This window comes from Gossypium arboreum, chromosome 10, assembly GCF_025698485.1.
Source record: "Gossypium arboreum isolate Shixiya-1 chromosome 10, ASM2569848v2, whole genome shotgun sequence".
NCBI lineage: Eukaryota > Viridiplantae > Streptophyta > Magnoliopsida > Malvales > Malvaceae > Gossypium > Gossypium arboreum.
The window spans coordinates 18096691-18118834 of record NC_069079.1 but is presented as its reverse complement, the minus strand read 5'-3'; the positions used below and the strand labels follow the sequence as shown (position 1 = coordinate 18118834).

General features: G+C 33.2%; 1 protein-coding gene across 5 annotated transcripts; it reads right to left on the bottom strand.

Moving 5' to 3' along the window:
• Positions 1–2474: 2474 nt before the first annotated feature.
• LOC108457634 (auxin-responsive protein IAA9-like) lies at positions 2475–5830 on the bottom strand. 5 transcript variants are annotated; one of them, XM_017756689.2, is made up of 7 exons: positions 5595–5830; positions 5026–5061; positions 4074–4688; positions 3743–3969; positions 3466–3607; positions 3076–3137; positions 2475–2873 (listed from the first exon to the last, which is right to left on the bottom strand). In XM_017756689.2, exons 3-7 carry the CDS (start codon positions 4658–4660, stop codon positions 2836–2838), a joined length of 1056 nt encoding a protein of 351 aa, XP_017612178.1. In that variant the 5' UTR covers positions 4661–4688; positions 5026–5061; positions 5595–5830; the 3' UTR covers positions 2475–2835. The 5 variants fall into 5 exon arrangements, with proteins under 5 accessions (XP_017612178.1, XP_052876517.1, XP_017612176.1 ...); XM_053020557.1 differs by having other exon boundaries at positions 4929–5061; positions 5595–5782; XM_017756687.2 differs by having other exon boundaries at positions 3743–3972; positions 5595–5782.
• Between the last annotated feature and the right edge of the window lie 16314 nt (positions 5831–22144).

Below are 22144 nucleotides of genomic sequence, written 5' to 3'. Positions count from 1 at the left end.
AAGGTGACGCTTGCGTGGTCAGTACTCCCCTCAATCCCCAATTACTTTATGCAAACAATCAAAATTCCCTTTAGTATTTGTACAAAAATTAAAAAGATTACATGGGGTTTTATTTGGGGTAAGGAAGCAAGAAGACATAAACCATCTTTAGTAATTGGTCAAATTGTTGTCAACCATTCACTAATGGTGGACTTGGTATTCGATGTCTTAAAGAGCAAAACGACTCTTTCCTTATAAAAATGGGGTTCAATCTTCTCACAAATAAGCTAGCGTTGTGGATTCAGCTTCTTTGTGCTAAATACAAAGTCAAAGATGACTAACCTATGGACATTTCGAGGGGATCGTGTTCCTTTCTTTGGAGGTCCCTTTCGAAAGCTTGGCCTCTCTTGCGACAAAGCATTGTTTGGTCTGTTGGTGATGGTAGACTAACTAAGGTTTGGACGAATAATTGGATTTCGAAAACTGGTCTTCTAGTTACCTTTTGCCGAAATATAGACCTCATTAATATGGAAACTACTCTTTCAGAGGTAATGTTAGCGGATGGTAGTTGGGATTGGAATTTTTGGCATTGTATGGTGAATAAGGACGTTATTCCATATATTGTAGGTAATCTGCCTCCAAATCTTTCTATTGGGCAAGTTGAATTGATCTCCAAATGGTCGACTAATAAGGATTTTACTGTTAAATCTGTGTATAATTATTTGATGTAGAACCGTTTGAACCCTGTAGACAGTAAATGGAGACTGGCTTGGTCTTTTGTTGGCCTTCAACACGTTAGACAATTTCTTTGGCTGGTTTTCAAGGAACGTTTACTGACGAATGTCGAACGATTTAGAAGAGGTATGGTTGGTAATCCTTATTATTTACTTTGAGGTAATTCTGTATAATCGATCATCCATGTATTAAGAGACTGTAGCAAGGTCGTGGCTTATGGAAGCAAATTATCCCTGAAAGGATTTCAATGCAATTTTTTTCAGTCATGCTTTTAGATTGGATCTTGTTGAATTTAAGGAATGAGTTTGATTTGGCCCATATAGAGGTGGAATGGTAATCTTTCTTTGGGATAACTTATTGGAATCTGTTGAAACAGAGGAATTTGTGAATTTTCCAAGGTGAGGATGTTGATTTAAGGCATATTCTTCATTCTTGGTGATGTTAGGTGACCTTTATCAAGCATAGCCATGTTTCCTCTGATGGGATTTCTAAGGGTCTCAGACATTGTAGTCAATGGAAACCTCCTCCATTGGGGTACATTAAATCAAACACGGATAGGGCGAGATCCCCGAGCTTGGGATTTGCTTCAACTATAGTAGTGGCGAGAGATGTTGAAAGTAGTTGGCTTGGTGGTGTGGGAAGGAACATAGGAAGGTGCAGTGTTGAGCAAGCAGAACTTTGGGCAATTTATTATGCCTTTTTGCTGGCTTGGGATGCGAAATGGGTTAATATCATTGTTAAAACAGATTATGCTCAAGCTCTTACGACAATCTCTAATAAGTCTCGTGGCAAATCGAACAAGGATTTAGTGATAAGAATACAGGATCTTTATAGAAGAAACTAGCAGGTGATTTTTCAGAATACTCCAAGAGAAGCTAATACTACAATTCATACTTTGGCTAGGCTTATGCAAAAGTTCCCATATGGCTCTATCAGGTTCAAGAAAATCCCGATAGAAATTATTGAACAATTTCGGATTGATGGGCAATCAGTTTGTAGTGAAACTGTTTAATCTTTATAATTGATACCTAAATTTCTTTACCAAAAAAAAAAATTGTTCAACTTAAAAGGTAAAATTTTATTATTAAATACTCTTGTTATAAAATTTTAATTTAAACATGTAATGTTGATGAATACATTTTCATAAAATAAATATTTTTTATTTATTTATTTTATTTTAAGTAATATCACATAATTATATTAATTATTAATGTTTAATATGATTCTTCAGTTTTAAATTTAAGTTTGTTAATGTTTAATATGATTCTTCAGTTTTAAATTGAAGTTTGTTTGAACTTTAGGTTAAAATTATGTTGGGTTCGAGCCATATCAATCTCAAAATCAAATTCTTATAAACTCTAGCTTTCTTGGGCTCGGGTTCTGTCGGACTCATTTTCTCGATTTCAAAACTGCTAGAGGCTGAGCTCAGACATATTTTGTGCACTTTTGAAAAAGGAAAAGATTATCATAAATGAATAAAAAACCATTTAAAAGGAAACAAAAAGAAGAGAAGAGATTAGAGAGAGGGGAAGAGATCAAATTAATTTACCATGGCAGTTCTTGAGAAAGGATTTCACAAAGGTGCTTCTAAATTACTTGATCATTGATGAAATCAAAGCTTAATAAACCAAATGCAGATGTACTAATACTCAAATAACTCCAATCATTTACCCCCCCCCCAAAAAAAAAATTAATTTTAAATTTGAACTATCTTTTACAAAATAAATAAGCAACTCGATCAATCTGGAATTAGCTCGAAATTCTTTCAATACCAACCCAGCCAGGCTTTTGATAAAACCAGTATCTTTGGAATGAGAATAACATTACAAAATACCTCATCAACAAGACATACTTTTACGATTAAACACACATTCAACGAAATTCGGTACATCTAAACATTAAAGATCCTATTATCACTATTCTTTTTTTTTTTTTTTTTTATAAAACAATTATCATAAACTTGTGACAAATATAAAGTGCAATCAAAACATAGATGAGATTGGAATATGAAACGAACTTTTCTTTCTGCACCAGGTACCCTGAAAGTTTCTGCGTCTCAATTATCTTAGTTTCCTACACAATAAGGAATTTTCAGCTTCAATTTTCGCCATAGGAATTTATCTAACAGTCTTTCTTGGACTTGTCCATTGCTTTAGGAGCTGTATGACACAGAAAATGCCAGCTAATATTAAAACCTTAGATTTTGTCCAGTTACGGTTCAATAGGCAAAGTGAAACCACTGGACATAACTCAGATATTACATGGTAGGAGTGCCAAACATATGCATACACCCAGATCACAAACAAATAATTTAATGAATTAGATCCATACTGCAGAGCTTGCTAAACATAAATTACTTACCTAATCCGATCGCATCAGCACTCTTCATTATTTTCAACCTCCTGCATGTTTCAATAAACATCCTGCAACAAATCAAATCACAGTTAGGTAACTTGACTGAGGAAATCAATCTACAAGTTTAAATATGCAGCACTTGCATGCCAATTTAATTTCAGTATTAACAAAAATGTAGAATAGGCACAGAAAAGAACGAACACAAATACTAAATCTATTTATTTGTATGTCTCCTGTTGACAACAAATAGGAGAGCCAAAGTGCTTACTGACAAAAGAAATTCAGTCTTCAAAGATACATTCTGCCTATGTAATCTAAGATTTAAGGGCGGAGGGGAAGAATTTGGGGACAATAAAATGTCAAGGCAAATACTGATGTTGAGTGAATGAAGCTTACTCCCATGGAACATCCCCAACCAGCATCCAGTCACCATCTTTATCCTCGTATGTAAGCACATATTCCGATCCATGCAAAAGATCCTTCAACTTGCTCTCACTCAAGATTTCCTTCCCAGGAGTACCATGAGCCCCACATTGACCTGAAATGATAATGAAAATGTGGTAACGAGATCCATGCCAAATAACGGAAGTTTTCCTTTATCATGTGCATTTCTTGTATCAAGAAGGATTCAGCTCGATATTGCAACAAGGCAAAGAATGCAACAATAGCTTACCAAGGGTGAAACAGCTGAACATCTTCTCAAGAGCAGAAGACAGTTCCTGGTAAGTTGAATACATTCTCAAATCTACCTTCCTCAGATAAGGAGCTCCATCCATACTGACCTTGACAAAAAGAGTACCAGGTCCCGGTTTTCCATCAACTTCGTCATTGTTCTTTGAAGAAGTGGTCAGTGTTTTAGTCCTAAATGATCTTATTGGAGGCCAACCAACAACCTGAGCCCTGCTAAGAAAAGGGATTTTATAACAACAATCAAAAAGGATAAGAAATAATGCCCTTTATACCATCAAATCTTAAGAGTCATTTCTCAAGCTAATTATACTTACTTGGCAGTAGGTGCACTGCTGTTGTTAGAAATGTCAGTTCGGTTGACTTTGGTTCCATTACTGGTGCAAGGCTGTTCTTGTACCACATTTGCAGGCCCGTCTTTCTTTACAGATGCTTGAGCTACAGAGTATTTTCCATGTGACACAGGTTGCAGAGATTGAGAATCCGGAACAGCTCCATGACCCATCCATTTTTTTTCAGTGTATATGGTGCCTTTCACCTCAGAGAATCCCCTTTTGTTTCCAGTAACAACACTTTTCTGGGATGATGAGCAGATTCCATCTTTAGAAGGAAGTAGAGGAAACAGTGTCTTCTCATCAAGTTTTCCCGAGTTTAGAAAGCAATGCTCAGTTTCTCTCTCAGGGGACTGGGATCCAGGAAGACCAAGCCTCAGCTCTGTGGCTTTCAAATTCAGGTTATTCCCATTATCATCCGGGACACCGGAGCTGTCAACTGAACAAAAATCTGATAATCCAAGATAATTCCTCTCCCTTATCCCCAAGCCATTTTGGGAGATACATTCAACAGATGGAGAAGAAACCCTACTCTGCCCTTCCTCCTCCACACCAAGCAACGGCGGAGACATCAGAACTCAAAGCTTCTCAAGATAGCCTCTTTAAGCCACATAGAAAAACAAAAGACAAATCAAAATTTCCGCAAACTTCAAGAATAAAACCGTTTAAGCCAAGTTATTTGAAAACCACTACAAATTACAGCAGATCACAATTTATTTTACAAAGATATCTAAATTAAACCTTCAAGTAGACTCATTAACAATTACTATTAGTTCCAGGTGAAAACCCACCCATGCATTAGCTGTTTCTGAATGCACTAACAATACCAATGAAACCCACCTCAACTCATTTTTTCAAACAACTTCAGCTACAATAATTGGTTGTTATGCGTCAATTTTTATTGCTTATAAGGGTAGCAATTAATGAAGGTTCTCACCTTCTAAAGCTCAAATAATGGTGTAAGCCAGAAAACCTGCATTAGAGCAATCTAACTCATAAAACTAAATTACATAAACGGAAATATCTCTTAACAAGTCGAGAATAATTACTACTATAATTTTACAAGAAAAACAGTGCAGCAAAAAAGGACTCCAATTTTACAAAGAGTCTTACGGAAATTCTAGCAAAATCTTACGAGAAAGAACAGAGCTTAAAATAGAAAAAAAAATTGACCGTGAAGAACAAATTTTATTTAGCTCATAAAAAGATAGGGAGAATATTAAAGAGAAAAAAAAAGTCAACTCTCTTATGCATTAACTCTTTCTGCAACAGCCCATTTTCCCTGAATAAAAGCAGTAAAAAGAGAGAAAGGGAAACAAAGAAAGACAAAGCAGAAAAAAAATAGCAATCTTTTTCCTCCATTTTCTTTTGCTTTTACGGCAACCAAGCAGAGGGGGAGAAAAACTTGAGATCTTACCTTTGATCTCAAGCAAAACTGCAAAACAAAAATCGAACAGAAAAACTGAAATTTAAAAAATAAAATAAAAAGAAAAGAAAAGAGCTTACAGGAGTAAAACTTGGTAGAGTTGCAGAGTAGACAAAGAAAAGAAGATCGATTACTGCTTTCAAATATTGCAGGCTAAAATGCACGAACTGCAGAGAAAATAAAAGCAGAGAGAGAAAGAGAATAAGCTTAAGACCCTTCCATTATAAGCAGAAAGCCATAAAAGCCATTAGAGAAACTCGAGAAGTAAAAAACAAAAAAGCAGGGGCAAAAGCGAAAATAAACACAAAAAGTTGTGTAAACTTTGTACTCATTGTGAACGAATGGGACCATGTCGGGTTTTATAGTTATACTGCGCCGGTCTATGGGGTTGAAGGGAATCTGATCTGACGGTTGAGATTGGTGTGGCAATGAAGGGATCTAGACCGTTCGATTTCCCAAAAGAACTTATAATTAAACACGTGTCATTATTGCTGGTGGCATATTTGAGTAAAGTTAGTTTTGATTGGTTCCCGGTACTTGTACTTTTTTCTTTAGCTCAAGCTAGGCATTAGGCATACCCTTTTTACCTTACTATTCATATATAATGTTTTTTGTATCGTTTTGGATTTATGGATATTTTTAAGTTTAAATATTTTTCGCATGTAATTTTTTACTCTTAATTTATAATTTCTTTTTTACAATAAAGTGAATCCTCACATGAGAATAACAAATTAATAAAGAAAATAGTTCCTATAACGAACGTGAGTCTCTTTCTATTTCACTCTAATTTTCATGTCTGCAATTGAAAGTATATAAATAATCAATAATTATTGTTGATTGAGTATTGACTCGATTGATATAGATATTATTATTGATGCAAGAGGATATAGGTTTAAGTACGTTGAAACGCATTATCTTCCTATTTATAAATTAGAGACTATAGGTAATTTTAAACATTGTATCAAAAAGAATATATATAATCAAAATATATAATGAAATTCTTTAAAAAACAACAACAATTATTCAACAAAAATTTAATCTATTGAACTTTGTCATGTAAATTGGGTCTAACCTCACACTCCTATTTTGATCGGTACAATCTTTTTATTCATCAAATTTCTCTTCAAATGTATGAAATTATAAATTAAATAATAAAATTATTTTTAACCCCTAAAAAATTTATTATTCTTTTTTTGCCACCTAAATGGAAATTTTTACATACATGTGACCTTAAACATGAATTCTATTGAATGTGACTTTTTTTTTTTTTGTATGGAATACAAGTGGAAATAATAATTGATGTCTAAACGAAATTAGGACTTGGTCTACCTAAGTCACTCAAAATTTAAACACTCCTCTCTTAGTGCTCCGTTATCTAAGGGTGAGTTTGGATAGGTGGTGCGTTTACTTGCGGTTAGTGTAAAAACAGCGATAGCAGTGAGATTAGATACTGTAACGATACTGTAGCGTGAGATAAAAAGTAAGTTAAACACACCGCACCGCAACCAATCGCCCATCCAAACCCACTCTAAATCTTGTAAGTTATTCTTGACATGCAATTAAAGGAATTTTATGAATTTTTTTCATCCATAGTATTTTCATCTTCATTTTTTAAAAAATTGAAATCAACATGACGTATGAAAATTTTAAATTTTTTTTTTATAAATTGCTAAATTTTACCATATTAATACCAACAATCAACTAAATTGTTTGTATATGATGAATGCACACAGCTCACTTATACAAAGCTGTAAATGATTATTAGTCTGATGAGTGCTATTAATCACGGTCCTATAATTTTTAATTAAAATTACCCTATCAACTATAAATTTTTATTTTATTTTTAAGCACGGGATGTGTTTTCTTTTTCCTTTTACTAAAAGAAACGGTTAATTAAATCCTAGCAATTATAATGAAAATTTTAAAATGAGATTTATAAAAGTAAAATAATTTTAATTATTAAATCAAAATAAATAATTCAATTTTGTATTTAACTTATTTCGTTAAAATAAAAACAACACCACCTAATTATTATTTTTTCCATCATGCGATTAAAAACATTTGTACAATCTTTACTTTCATATTTAAATTCTTATATTTTGTCACCGCACATTTTACTACTATTTTTATATTTTTGTAATAAAATTGAACAATCTTTACTTTATTTGCATAATGGAAAGAGAAAAAAATTGAAAGATTGAGTATTGTTTTTATTTTAATGAGGTAAATTAAATACTTAACATGGGGTGTGTGAAATAAAATCACGAAAACAAACAATATCTCCAAGTTTAAGTGAAAGTCTACACTTTCTTATAAGGTATAATTTCATCCATACCCAAAATTTATCATTTTAAAATTCATTTAATTATTTCTCAAAATTATATTGAATTAGTTATCACCTTCTCCATTAAATTTAAAAAATGGAAAAAATAAATAAATAAAATGGCATGAAAGGGGTAAAAGTGGAAAAAAGAAAAGGTGGGTTGGTAGGGAAACATGTAAAAGGACAATAAAAATAGTGGATTAAGAAAAGGAGGGGGGGGACAGAGGAAAACAGGGGAAAGAGCAGTGATTGGGGGACAGCAAAAGCGCTATTTCCAAGCGACCAGGACACAACCTCTTTCATTTTTCCTTAATTTCAATCATGCCCCTTCTCGTTTCTTTTCTTTTCTTTTTGCCAACCCCCTTCTCCCTTTACCTACCACTTCTCTACTTTTATACATATTTTTATAAGCTTCAAAAATGTTTCAATTCCATGTTTTCTTAGTAATTTAGTATTTTTATTTTTAAATTTTAGTTTATTTATTTTTCATATTCCAAATATCAAGCCTAACTATTAACATTGATAATTTTTTGTTAAATATATTGATGTGACATTTTCAAATAAAAAATTCACTAAAATGTCATGTAACAAAAAAATGACATTGTAATTAATTTAAATTTAATAAAAGAATATTAATAATATTAACAATTAGGCTTACATTTTTAAATTTAAAAAGTAGAGACTAAATTTATTAAAATAAAAGTAAATAGATTAAATTCCAAGCGTACAATGAGTACAAAAACTTTCAACATATTTTAACTTATTTATAATTAAATTTCGTAATTTTGGATAGTTTAGATTATGCTATTATTTCTTATTCTATTTGTAAGATGAGAACTTATCGATTTTACTCCAATTTGATTTAATTTTAGTTCTTGAACTTTTAAATTTCCGATCATGATCCAAACCGTAACAATTAGATTAATTGGGTACAATTATATTATTAGTCCCGTATCGTGTGTAAGTTGTAAATTGATTTCATGTTTTCTAATTTGATAATTTTTAATGTTAACTCAAAATAATAAGTTGACATTATATTACAAATACAACAATATATTTCCTACAAAAGATATTTTAGAAATAGTAGAACTTATCTTATTGAATTTGACAACTACTATTTAGTTAGGCCAGAATTTCAAAATTCAAAATATAAGAATTAATACTAGATTTTGACGTTTTAAATATAATATAATTGTAATTTTAATACAAAATTTAGTATTTAAAATATAAATAGTTGTTTTCACTAAAATTATGCAATAATTTAATATCTAATACACAAATTCGTTGACTTGTTAAAATATTTTATAAATATATAACATTCTAAATAGAAAGAAAGAAAGAAAACAAGTTTTTGTTTATAATGGTGGGAGAGAAATGGAGTACAATGGTAGCATGATTAGCAGCAACAGGTACTGGTTGAGCATGCCTTAATAACCGCTCATGTCCCGTGCATGCCACACACCCATCATCACCTTACCTCATCTTTTCTTTGCCTGTCGCTACACCTATCCATTAGCCATGCCATTGATTCAATATCAGTTTTCAGCTCTGAATTTTAAAGCCCAAATTGTTTTCATATATCACCCACTTTAATCCCTAATTACAATTTTTGGATTATGTCTTCACTGCCTTTCCCAAACATTTTAATTAAATAATGGATTCCTTTACGCTACATATTACTAATTGTAGAATGCAGTGGAAAACTCGGAATCATATGTTGCTAACAATTAAAACATCATATGTCTGCTCTTTTTCGGCATTCACTCCTAATTTCACAGAAAGTGAGTCTTACCATTTATTACGAACATTAGCAGCTCCCTGTCTTTTACCAATTTAACCTTTGATTTATTTCTGCTGCAGCGATAAGGGAATGAAGTATTATACTTTCCCTCATTTTCTTCTTCTCAATCTCTACTAACAAGTAACATAGCTTGCAGTTCACGCAAACAACATTCATACATCACTAGTTGCTGCTCACTTTTGCTTTGACTACACCTTTTATATTAAAAATATGAACATTTTTCTTTTTTTTCAATCATGAAGTAATTCTCTTATTAATTATGCCTTAATAAAAAGCAAGTAATTTCCATATTAATCGACATTCTACTTCATTTAAGTTATAATTTTAATGAAAGAAATTATAGTGTTTTTAATTTACAATAAAGAAGTAACAACTGCCAAGTGACCCTGGTAGGATTTTGATAAAACTATAGAACTGAAAAATGATAAAATAAAGCTCGTTTAGAAAACAAGTTAGATCTTGAGTAAGGTTTTTTTAGCTTAAACTCGGCTCAACTCGAATTTGCAAAAAGAAAAAAAATATTGTTTTCTCACTGTTTTGTTGTCATTTCATTATTATGTTGCTATTGTTTTGTTGTTATTGTTTGTATATTATATTACTCTTATTTTATTATTAATTTTACTACTATTTTAGATATATTTGTTTGTTATTGTTAAGTTGCACTTGTATTAGTATTATCTAAGTATAATTTTTTTTAAATTATTATCAATTTTTCGAGAAATATTTATTTTAATATTTTTAGTATTTTGATGTATTATATTTTAAAAAATTATATATAAAAATTTAATACAGTCGAGCTTAAATTTTAGCATTTTTATTCAAGTTGGATTTAAATAAAATTTTATACTCATTTTTTAAGTCGAGATGAACCTAAACCTATCAAACGGGTCTACACTTTTATGGAGGCGGGACCTGCCATATACCATTCTAGTCGGAAGTAAGGTTTTTTATGGAAAGAAAAATCATAACTAGCTTAAATATACCAAGTTCTATGTAAAGGTCTCTGTATTTGGTTAAATATTTGTTAACATAGAAACATGGATAATAGAAATCAACAATTAGAAGTAGAAAATTTTATTCCGCCTTTTATGAAAATATGTTTCTTCTTAAGTAAAAATTAATTTAATAATATCTAATATTATTTATAAATAATGGTTGGTATCAAAATTAACTGTTACCATGTATATTAAAATATGACCAAGTTTGTAAAATGGCTACAACTTATGTATAAAAGATTTTAGTGATCAAGCAGGAAAATAAAACGAAAAACACTAACATTTTATTCATCAATTAAAGAAATAAATCTCAACATTTTATATAAATTTTAGTTTAATGTGTAATATCATACAAGAACTATTATTTTATATAATTTTATACATAAAATTTTAATTTAATTCAATCTTCACAAATCAGTAACATAATAATCGATAAAGCATTATTTTACATTTATATATTGTAAAAACAAAAAATTATATCTATTTAATATAAAAATAAAGTGATGTATTTATTTTTTAAATGTATATAGTTGAATCACAATTAAAATTTCATGTGTACATTTGAATTGCAATCAAAGTATCATGTGTATAATTACACCTAATCAAAATTCATGTATCAAATTGCATATTGAAGGAAAGTTCATATGTAATTTTGAGATTTATGTCATTCTAAAAGTACCCATAAATCCTTATAATTTTTAAATTGAAAGAGAATATGCACTTTACGTGCTAAAATTCCACCCTGATCGTTACAACAATAATGGTGCTAGTTGAACTAAGACCAAGGTAGTTAAGCACTGTATCAATGTACGTACCGTTTTTGTTCTAATATTATTACATACTAATATCAGTGTATTTCAATGTAACATTTTAAGTTTATGTATATTTTTAAATGTTTTTCATATATATTATATACATGTAATATATCTTAGTTACATACATATAAATATATTTATATAAAAATATTAATTTTAAAATTAATAATTATGCCCAATAACTTAATTTAATAGCAATAGTTTTTATTTTAAAAGTAATTATAAAAAGTAAAATTAATTAGGATAAAAATATTAAAATCTTGTATGGATCGAAGTACGTATTGGTATAGACCAAAATGCATCAAAATACTTATATCGACCAAAACTTTTACTGAAGCAGAAACTATAATTTGGTGTTTCGATATATTACAGGAATGGGATAATTCAACCGATACAGGCGGTATCAATACAAAATTGACTTGCTTGACTAAGATTCAATTGGTGATCAATTACGCCCTTGAAAAGATGAAAATTGAGTAATATATAAAACAATTTTATAATATAAATTTAGGGTACTATCAAAAGTATACATGAACTTTGATTCAATCTGCAATTTGATACATAAAATTTGGTTTTGTGTAATTATGCATATGAAACTTGATTATGGTTCAAATTTATACATAAACCTTTAATTTTGATCCAATTGAACACATTTAAAGAAATAAGTACATCAATGTATTTTTATATTAGATAAGTATAATAATTTGTATACATAATGTTTAAAAGTAAAAAGGTCTTATATAGATCATTATAATAGTGGTATGTGAAACTGAATCTACCCAAAATGTCATGTATAAAATTGTATCAAATTAAAGTTTATATATAATATTGCTCTTTAGTTCAAAAGTTTATCTATAGATTTGAGATTAATCCCTAAAAGTTTAATCCTAATTGAACTTTTTTTAACTAAATTTAATCCTAAAACTTAGTCTCATAGTAGTTGGTACCGACTGATACATACCATTTCAATCTTAAACTAGTACAAAGTAGTTTATATCCCTCTTCAATCAAATTATATTTTGATTGTAGAATTTCAATCTTAAACTAGTACAAAGTAGTTTACACCCCTCTTCAATCAAAATATATTTTAATTGTTTGTTTCGACCCGTTTCAATCAATGTTGACCTGTATTAACCTGTATCAATTAGTACAGAAGTTAGATATTTTATACCACTTTTAGTTTTTTTTTATTTTACCATTGTAATTAGTCTATAATTTTATTTAAAATTAGAATATATTTATTAAACTAAGTCATTGAAACTAACTAATAATTTTAAAATTTATATTTACATATAAATATATTTACTGAAATATATTTACATGTATATATAAGATATATAATTTATAAAAAAAATTAAAAAGTAGACTACAAATAGGCAAAATTAACAATATATGCTAATTTTATTTTTTTTAATTAGGCCTTTGGTCTGTTTTTTTTTATCTATTTATGGAAATAAGCCGATTTCATGAGAGAGAAACGAAAAGTGCAACAAGCTAGATGCGCTTTCCCCCAACGGTAAAAAGCAACGGCTTTTTAAACATTGCTGCGCCAACGGTGAAAAAATTAATACCCCCAACGTAATATATTTTTTACCATATAAATACCCCCTAAATTTTATTTTTTTTCATTCACATCCTTCTCTCAACTCTTTCTAACTCTCTCAACTCACTCGTTTTAAATTTTTTGATATTTTCATTTTAAAATATAATTTTTTTAATTATCTTGTTTCAAATCGACTTCTCACGAATGACCGCCTCTCTAATCTGCTTCGACGATAAGCATATTTTCTCCACCCACCAATAATGGTAAGAAAAAATTTTAAATTTCGTTATTTTCAATTATGTTAAAATTTAAAAAAAATTTAATTTGAATTTTTTTTATTGTGTAAATAAGGGAATGATCGTGTTCTGAAGGGTTTCATTCATAATATAAGAAAACATACGTTCCCTAAAATTTGTGGGCACTTGCAATAGGTTGGATTCTTGCATGCATCTCACATGACCAGGGGCTGCAAACTCGATTTTACACTAACCAATGCGTTGGTGGAAAGATGGAGGTACGAAACACACACTTTCCACTTTCTATGCAGCGAGTGTACAATCACACTCGAGGACGTAGTGCTACAACTCGGTCTACCAATGGATGGGCCAATCATCACGGGATCAATGGTCATTTCGGGCAAAGTGGATCTTTGCAGAGCACTGTTGGGGAAGGTTTCAGACAAGTTTGAAAGTGGTCAGATATCGATCAACTGGTTGAAGAAAATTTTTTATGAGCTCCCTCAAGACCAGACAGAGGAGGTCATAGAACAATACGCCTGATCATTCATCATGAGGTTAATCAGTGGCATTTAATGCCCTATAAATCTTCAAATTTGGTGCACGTAAGGTGGCTACTACAACTTATGGACTTCAATGAATGCAAAAAACTAAGTTGGAGATTAACCGTCTTGTCCATGTTATATCGAGAAATATGACGGGCCAAAGTACTGAATAAGATGTTGATCGATAGTTGCCTACTCCTACTGCAATCGTAGGCCTAGTGGCGACTACCGTTTCTATGTCCTAGGGTGACCGACCCAAACATGTTCCCATTGGTGACGAGGAAAATAACATTGAATAATAAATATATAGTTTGTACAATAAATTTTTTTATTTATTATACGTTTCAACTAACATATCGCTTGTACATATGAAACTATGAGCCGAGTTACGTGAGACTGCCCGATGAGCTAGAAAGTTTTAAGCTACTATTAGACCAATGTTCAGAACCCGAGGTTAGCTTCTTATTCTTTTGAACCTATATTAATTACGTAATGTTTCGTAAAAAAATTCATACATAATGATATTTACAATTTTGCTTTTCAATTTGAATGGATGTCGTACGCCGACACTAATATCATTTCTTATATCCCGCTGGAAGTGTTGGAAAACCGGGAGATATGGGACACCAATGTGCCATTGGTTGTGTACAAGATGATTGAAATACACAAATCGGACCGAGTGTTGTGGCAGTTCAAATGGAGGCAATCAAATTCGCTGCCACCGTGAGACTTAAAGGAGCTACACAAGGTAGACGTGCAAAAGAAGAACGATGACAATTTGGCGGAGCGACACGGGGAGCACATTGAGGCTTGGTAGCGTAGGATGCAATCCTTACATATCCGTGAACCATTTTTCAGTGGACATGGCGACAGATGTTGAGTAGATACCGTGGTTCAAACTCGTCGATAAGCCGTATCTACTATAGTCGAATGAGAGGAAAAGGCAAATTTGACACAAGAGGCAATGACGACCGCCACGACAGAATTGTCATTGGCCCTGGTAAAAGAAGCACCACTTGTGTCTACGTAATGTACAGGTCAATTCACTCCACTTATTCTGGTTATTACACTAACCCCATGTTCTTTTCACAACTACCACCGCATTATGGACCATCGCCGTAAGTGGTCATTTCTTCTGTTCTCGTAGGTACATATTTCCCTACATCGACGTCTCCTACATACTTTACCCCCTTCTCGACCCAGTTACCGAGCCAGATGCCGAGGCATGTACTGCCATCGATGACGATGTTAATACCGGTATAGATGCCAATGCAGCACTCGACGCAGATGCAAATGTCGATGCAATACTTAATGTCGATGCAATACTTACCGTCAATGCAGAAGCCAATACAGCACTCGATGCCGATGTCAATGTACCCGAGATTTAGGGCACATTATGGTTACTCGCCTATAGTGACCTAAACACCAACCGCATCACTGTTTTACCAAGATAGGTCATTGGCTCGACCATCGCCTGCTAAAGTGCCAGATACATGATGAGAGGTTAGGATCACATAGCAATTAACTACAGAGAACGAGGACGATGCTGGAAAACCCGAAGACGAAAGCTAGGGGGCATTGGTAAATGGGAGTCCTAGCGATGATGACGCTAATGAGGAAGTTTACAGGCCTGCACCTCCGAATACACCTCAGATTGAGTCTCCAAATGTACTTTCGGTTGCACCTCCAGATGTACATCTGATTGCACCTCCAGATGTATACATAAATTCTCCACACAATCGTCGTCCATCGCCTTGCGGTTGACATTCTTCCCGATGACACGATTGATGTGTTTTTGTTTTTTCTTAATACTGTAATGTAAATATATACAAAAGTAAATAAATAAATTATTTTATTCGAACATTACATTTGTCTTCGTTTCTCTGTAACGCAAGTCATGTGAAAGTTAACAATATATAACAAATTTCAATTTCCTAAATAAAAGAAGCACTACATTCGCAATATTATTTGGAAGAAAATAATCCTATCGACATTGAGGCTCCAATCTATCCCTGTACAAAGAACATGTTGTCTTCATATGCCCTGGGTTTCTACAGTACCTGTATAATCTCTGTTGACTGTCCTTCTCCTAGATATCCATGTTGTTCCTTATCTTTGTGGAATTCGAATGACTTTTCAGGACACGACACAACTCTTTGTTCAGTGCTAACTCATACGGCGCGCTAGACACCGACGACCATATAGATTCATCTAGAATGATCGAGAATTTATGACTCTATACACCGTGAATCCATTCTAGCCTGTAGACGTCGTTGATGTAAGGCGCGTACTCAATTTTCAGGTTCCCATATACAATAATCGCATGTGCACACGAGAACTGAAGTGCTTGGAATCTTTCACAATCGTAAGTTTCTGCTATTAGGTACACACAATAAGATGTCGTCAATATGTCCTGGTCAGGCCTAGCCAGCTCTGTAATGTGAAAATCGAGGTTTCAATGCCAGTGGCACACAACAAACATAATGTTTGCCCTCACTCTATTCGTCAAATCTCTTTCATGATGTCAACGTACCATGTACCATTGCTCACTATTTGTCCAGAACACGCTGTCACCCTCTTCAGGAAAAGGGCGACCAGGCAGAAGTATGTTTCTTTGACAACTGAGGTCATCGACAAATGACACATCCTCTTCAGTACCGAAATTAATACACTCAGTTAAGTTTAACGCCATTTATCTGTATCATAGGCCCACGTCGTATGATTGCGTCCACTGTTGGAACAGTATACTCTTAAGTACATCACACCGTAGGCATTGATGATGCTCAGCTTGTTCAACATTTCATGGAATTGACTTTAGACTAGCTCATAACCTATTGAGAAACGTCTACCCGTTAATGCAAGGAACAAATACCTGAATAGTGAAAGCACTGTAATGTATATATTAAATAGTTTAAACTATAAAGCCATGTCAATGAACAGGTCTCGCTCAGTTTTTGAATGATACTTTTTGTAGTAGTTCGATCCCATATGTCATAAGCAATATCGATGGTGGGTGCGATCTCAGAAGCTACCATGACAATTAATCGTAGACTATTCTTGGTTTTCTGTCTAATATAACACATATGTCGGGTTGCAAACAAACGTGGCTGCGCAATCGACTCAGGAAGAAACCCTAGTCATTTCTTATTTCTCCAAGAGTTATCGCAAACGCTATCAGCAAAATCCTCTGACTATCATCCTAAGCAACAAACGATGCTAATACCTTCCATAAAACCGTGCGCTATCAATTTACCAAGAGCTTACAGTGCTGACAATCCTCTCTGTATTGTTCAAAGCTCAAAAAGATTTGATGGAACACTATTTTTCTAAGGACCAATCAATCGGCAAATTACAATAGGTGCATTTCTAGATCGGTTGTGGAACCTGGTACATACGGTCTAATACTTACACCATTGCTAAAGATAATTGTATGAGTTGTCCCACTCGCAATGCAACTTATCCATGGCCTTCTATTTTGCAACCCACACTTTGTAGTACGTTGGAGTGTACTTATACTAATATTAGATGTTCGTAATCAACACCAGGATCAGAATCCTGGAACTCACCTTCACCACTAGTAGAACAATATCAGAAATTATATCCGGGTCTAATTTTGGATGGTTCTAACTTACACTTGCCTCAACATAGGTATGTGGACCGTAATACCTCTTTATTGTCCACACCTTGATTTTTTTATAGAGAGGCATCATTATTTTCTACTTGCACCTCCCATCTCGCATTGCGCATTTCCCTTCAAATTTCTTGGAATGGGACTTCGTGGCAAAGTACTTCGCGCCATTTTTGAAGGTGTACCACTTCAGTGTAGCAAGGAAAGTATATTTGTTTAAGTATTCCATTCCAACTTTTAGCGCTCGTACATCAAAAGATGTGTTTGCATGACCAAGTGTTCTGTACAGTAGTCGCAAAAACTGTAACCCACCCTCGATTGATAGGTCGATGTTCATCATGTGGGGTAGAGGTTCATATGCCTTAAATCATAGATCTGGATCTGAAGCATCGTCTGAGGCGTCCTCATCGGAACCGTAAAGTTCTAGTTCCGGTTCGAAAAGTAGTGCCACTTTTAAATCATCCGGACCATACTACTGGATTAGCTCAGAATTTAACTCATCCCTATCAACTATATTCGCTGCCCCCTTTTCTCACCCTCAGCCACCCCCTTCTTCCTCACATAAATCTTATTTCCTCAACTGCATTTTCTTCCTTATTTGCGCCTTCATTATCACCTTCAAGTAGGGGTTTAGACGTACCCTTACTGGTCCCCGTTAAAAGGAACAAGTCATCAGTTTTCCTGTGGTCATAAAAAAATGAACCGATTTGATGTCCGGTGTATATTGATGATCCCTCTATATAACTGCTTCTACCTCATGACATCGACGAAATGCCGAAGTTGAAATCAAATGCACTGATTGAATATCGAGCTCAAGTGTCTAGATTAGGGTTATGCTCAAGCCCTGACAGGTACTAACCATTGAAGTTTAAATTCGTGCCAGAGACTAATAAACGTCTTCCCAACGATGTTCTGGGAACATCATAGTAGCCTCTTTGTAACAAGTCAGTGAACCTACTGTATAACTGTGTAGTAGGACTTTCTGCTTTGACTTCAGTTTCGATTCTCATATTCATCGCAACGGTGGTAAAAGATGAGCCAGATCCATCAGCCTCAGTGAACTCGACGTATAACTCCATTACAGTATTTCTCCTTGAGTAATTCAATTGTAACACCTCTAACCCGTATTCTTCGCCAAAATAGGGTTTCAAAGCATTACCGAATAAATATTACCTAAATTATTCATTTCAAAACATTTCAATAATCACAATATAATCCATCATTAAACATGCATATCATCCCTTATTCAAGCCCTCGAGGCCTTAGAATCACTTTACAAATGATTCGGGACTAAATCGGGAACATTTAAAAATTTGAGGAAAAAGTTAGAAAAATTCAATTGTAGACGTCACACGGTCGTGTGACTCACACGACTGAGACACACGCCTATTTCTCAGGCCATGTAACTTTTGAAATAGGGATACACAACTGTGTCCCAGCCCATGTTCGTATCCGTGTAACTTTCTGACTTGGGTCACACAGCCAAGCTACACGCCCGTTTGGCAGGCCATGCACTAGCTGACTTACTTCTCAAGCACCCCACAAATGATACATGGGCGTGTCACCCAACCGTGTAGACCTAAAATGCATCTTAAACAACAAGTTTACCATTTCCTACTTGCTTAGACATTAAGTAACTCAAAAACCATTCGTTTAACATATTCAAATCACGATCAAACATAATCAAAACATGCTAAAACAATCATCCTAGGTGCTTAACCAATGTACCCTCATTGGTACCACAAGTTATATCATCAAAACATATCATCCATGCATCATTCAAATCAAAATTTTAAACATGTTACAATAAATCAATTTGGCCTAGCTTATATCTACCAAAATCATCAAACTTAAATTCACAAGCATCTAACAAGTCTTGGTTCAAATCAACATGCCAAATTATGGCTCCAAACACAAACATATACCATATATACTCAAACCAACATTATAATAATAACTCTATTACAATCCATTCACAAAATAACTATTAACTAAGACCTCCTATGTATATGCCATCACAAAAGGTAAACTTCACCATATTTGATATCAAGATCGTTGTTGGATGCTCAGTCGGCGATCAAAAGAGAAGTACCAAACCTGTGCACGGAAAACAAAACCATACGCTAAGTAAAACTTAGTGATATTTCTATAATCTGAACAATTAAAAACATAATGATACAAGAATACATAATTTGAATTATACGAACATACTATTGTCTAAGCTTACAACTGCCATATACCATCATTTCAATTTCATGTATATTACCATATCATTTCATATCATATTCAATTTTCATATGTTATCATATTTGATTTGTTTAACAAATATTTCAATTCACATCACTTGCTATATAAATAGTTTTTCACATATCAATCTGCATTTCATTTGGATAATACTCTAGAATGACATATTTTTATGTATTAATTACATATTTGTTTTGAGTGTGTTCCTACTAATTTGAGTTACTTATAGTTTTTATCTTGTAGGGACTAAATTGAAGGCAAAAGGAAATTTGAGGGTAAAAAGCGTGAATTTAAAAATAAAATGGGCCAACATGCGAAGTAGGAGAGAAGTGGTGCTAGAAATGCAAAGTATGGAAGACTTGGAGGGCGAAAGTACAAAGAAGAGATTTTATAAAAACAAGACTCTATTTAATTTTTAATTATATTAGGATAATTGTTAAAGATTATTATTTAGATTTAATTTTAGCATTTATATTTAATTTAATTTAATTATCTTTAATTATTTGTATTTATCTCTTAGAATTTAAGTAGGAATAGACTAAGTTTCCTAATACTATAAATAAGGGATAGAGTGACACAAATTTCACTCATCTTTTCTGTAAACACTCTCTCCCCTAAAAAGCTTAGCTTTATTTTCCTTCATATTATTCAATAAAAATTCTATTTCCATTACATTTATTTTTTTCCCCAAAAATCATGAGCCACTAAACTTATCTAGCCAAAGGTTGTTGAAATTCTCCAAAAGGGTTCATGAGGCTTAGAATCTGTGCTTAGCCTTCTCAACGAGTATTCATCGTTTCTCCGCATTACTGGGCTAACGCTTCCGTCCATGTCCCTTAAAAGGTGACCTTTTCAACTTGTGCAAGGAACGACCGCTTTGTATGTTTTGGGAATGTTGCACAGTCGGTTCATTAGCTTACTGCGTCAGAAGTTGGCGAGCCCAAGAGACAAAAAGGTATGGCATTCTCCATTAAGAAGTGATGATCTAGTATAAGATGATCCCACAAAAGTGATTGTTGGCTAGAGTCAGGTTCCTCTAAACCATAAGTCTAAATCTTGGAGCTGGTGGTCGTAGGCTTCCTCTTCCACTATAACTGGCTTATTCTGTTTGAGAAGGATCACCTAAAAACTGAGGATTGAACCCAAGGCGGATCAAGACAACCGAAGGTTGGAATTTCTCCATAAGAACTTTTTTTCCTCAACTCTATTTATCTCTATTATTTTAATTTTAATTTTCATAATTTCAATTCAATTAAAACTTTTAATTCTTTTTTTTATTTTTTCCAAGTACGCAGCTTTTCTTGGGCACGATTATGTCTGGGATTTCGAGGAACAAGCACTTCTGAAAATACAATCCCTGAGGATTTGACCCTACTTCCCTTATACTATTCTTTTTCATTATTTCATAGGGATAAGATATTTTTGGTGCTCTGAACGACCGTATCAAAATTTGGCACCATTGTCAGGGATTGGTAACGTATTAATCTTGTTTCTTTGTTTCTTATAACCAGATCTGCTCCAGGTATTCTTGCGTTTGATTTAAAAATAGAAAAGACTGCGAGAGATAATCACAAGAAGACAAGGTTACGAAAAAAGCAGTCAGAAATGGTTGAGATTCAGAGTAACCCACCACCAGAAATTGAAATCGACGATGAAGTTGAGTTTAGGGTTAACAAAAAAGCTACTCAAACACTTAAAAGCGAAAAAATAGAAGTCAATTCACCAGAAGAAGTGCTTAACGCTAGGGTTAACGAAAACCCGAATTTAGCAAATCAACTAATGGCTTAAATGATTCGACAACTGACCGAAGCTCCGGCAAAACAATTGCCATTGTGCATTGCGTATCCTACTATTGATACTAATTTTGAACTGAAGTCATGTTTAATCCAGTTGCTGCCAACTTTTCGTAGGTTGCAAAATGAAAATCCCCACAAACATCTAAAAGAGTTTCATATGGTTTCTCTTAGCATGAAACTTCAAAGGGTAACTGATGATCAAATCAAATTGCCTGCTTTTTCTTTCTCCCTAGTAGATTCTGCTAGGGAATAGTTATTTTATCTACCCCCTGGATCTATTATAACTTGGGCTGATCTTTCTTATTTGTTTCTCAATAGATTATTTTCCAACATCATGTGCAGCTGAGTTAAGAAGGGAGATAGTTGTGATAAGGCAAAAAGAATCAGATTCTCTTTACGACTATTGGAAGCGATTTAAGAAGTTGTGTGCAAGTTGCCTGTAACATGGTATTACGGAACAGTCTCTGCTCCAATACTTTTATAGAGGTTTAAAGCCCATAGAGATGAATATGGTGGATGTCGCCAGTGGAGGAGCATTGGTCAACGTGACTCCCCAACAAGCAAGAGACTTGATATCTACGATGACTACAAATACTCAACAGTTTGAAGCCAATCTTGAGCCCCCTAGAAGGGTTCACTAGCTAAGTAATTTAACCTTAGAAGATAAAGTTGATAGACTTACTAATATTGTGAATTCTCTTGTT

Bases quoted from the DNA above. Each gene is read 5' to 3' on its own strand.
- LOC108457634 (XM_017756687.2), bottom strand. From the start codon at position 4,660: ATGTCTCCGCCGTTGCTTGGTGTGGAGGAGGAAGGGCAGAGTAGGGTT. The intron at 3,138-3,465 runs GTAAGCTTCATT...GATTTGTTGCAG, and splicing joins GTTGGGGATGTTCCATGGGA to GATGTTTATTGAAACATGCA. The intron at 2,874-3,075 runs GTAAGTAATTTA...TGTGTCATACAG, and splicing joins TGCTGATGCGATCGGATTAG to CTCCTAAAGCAATGGACAAG.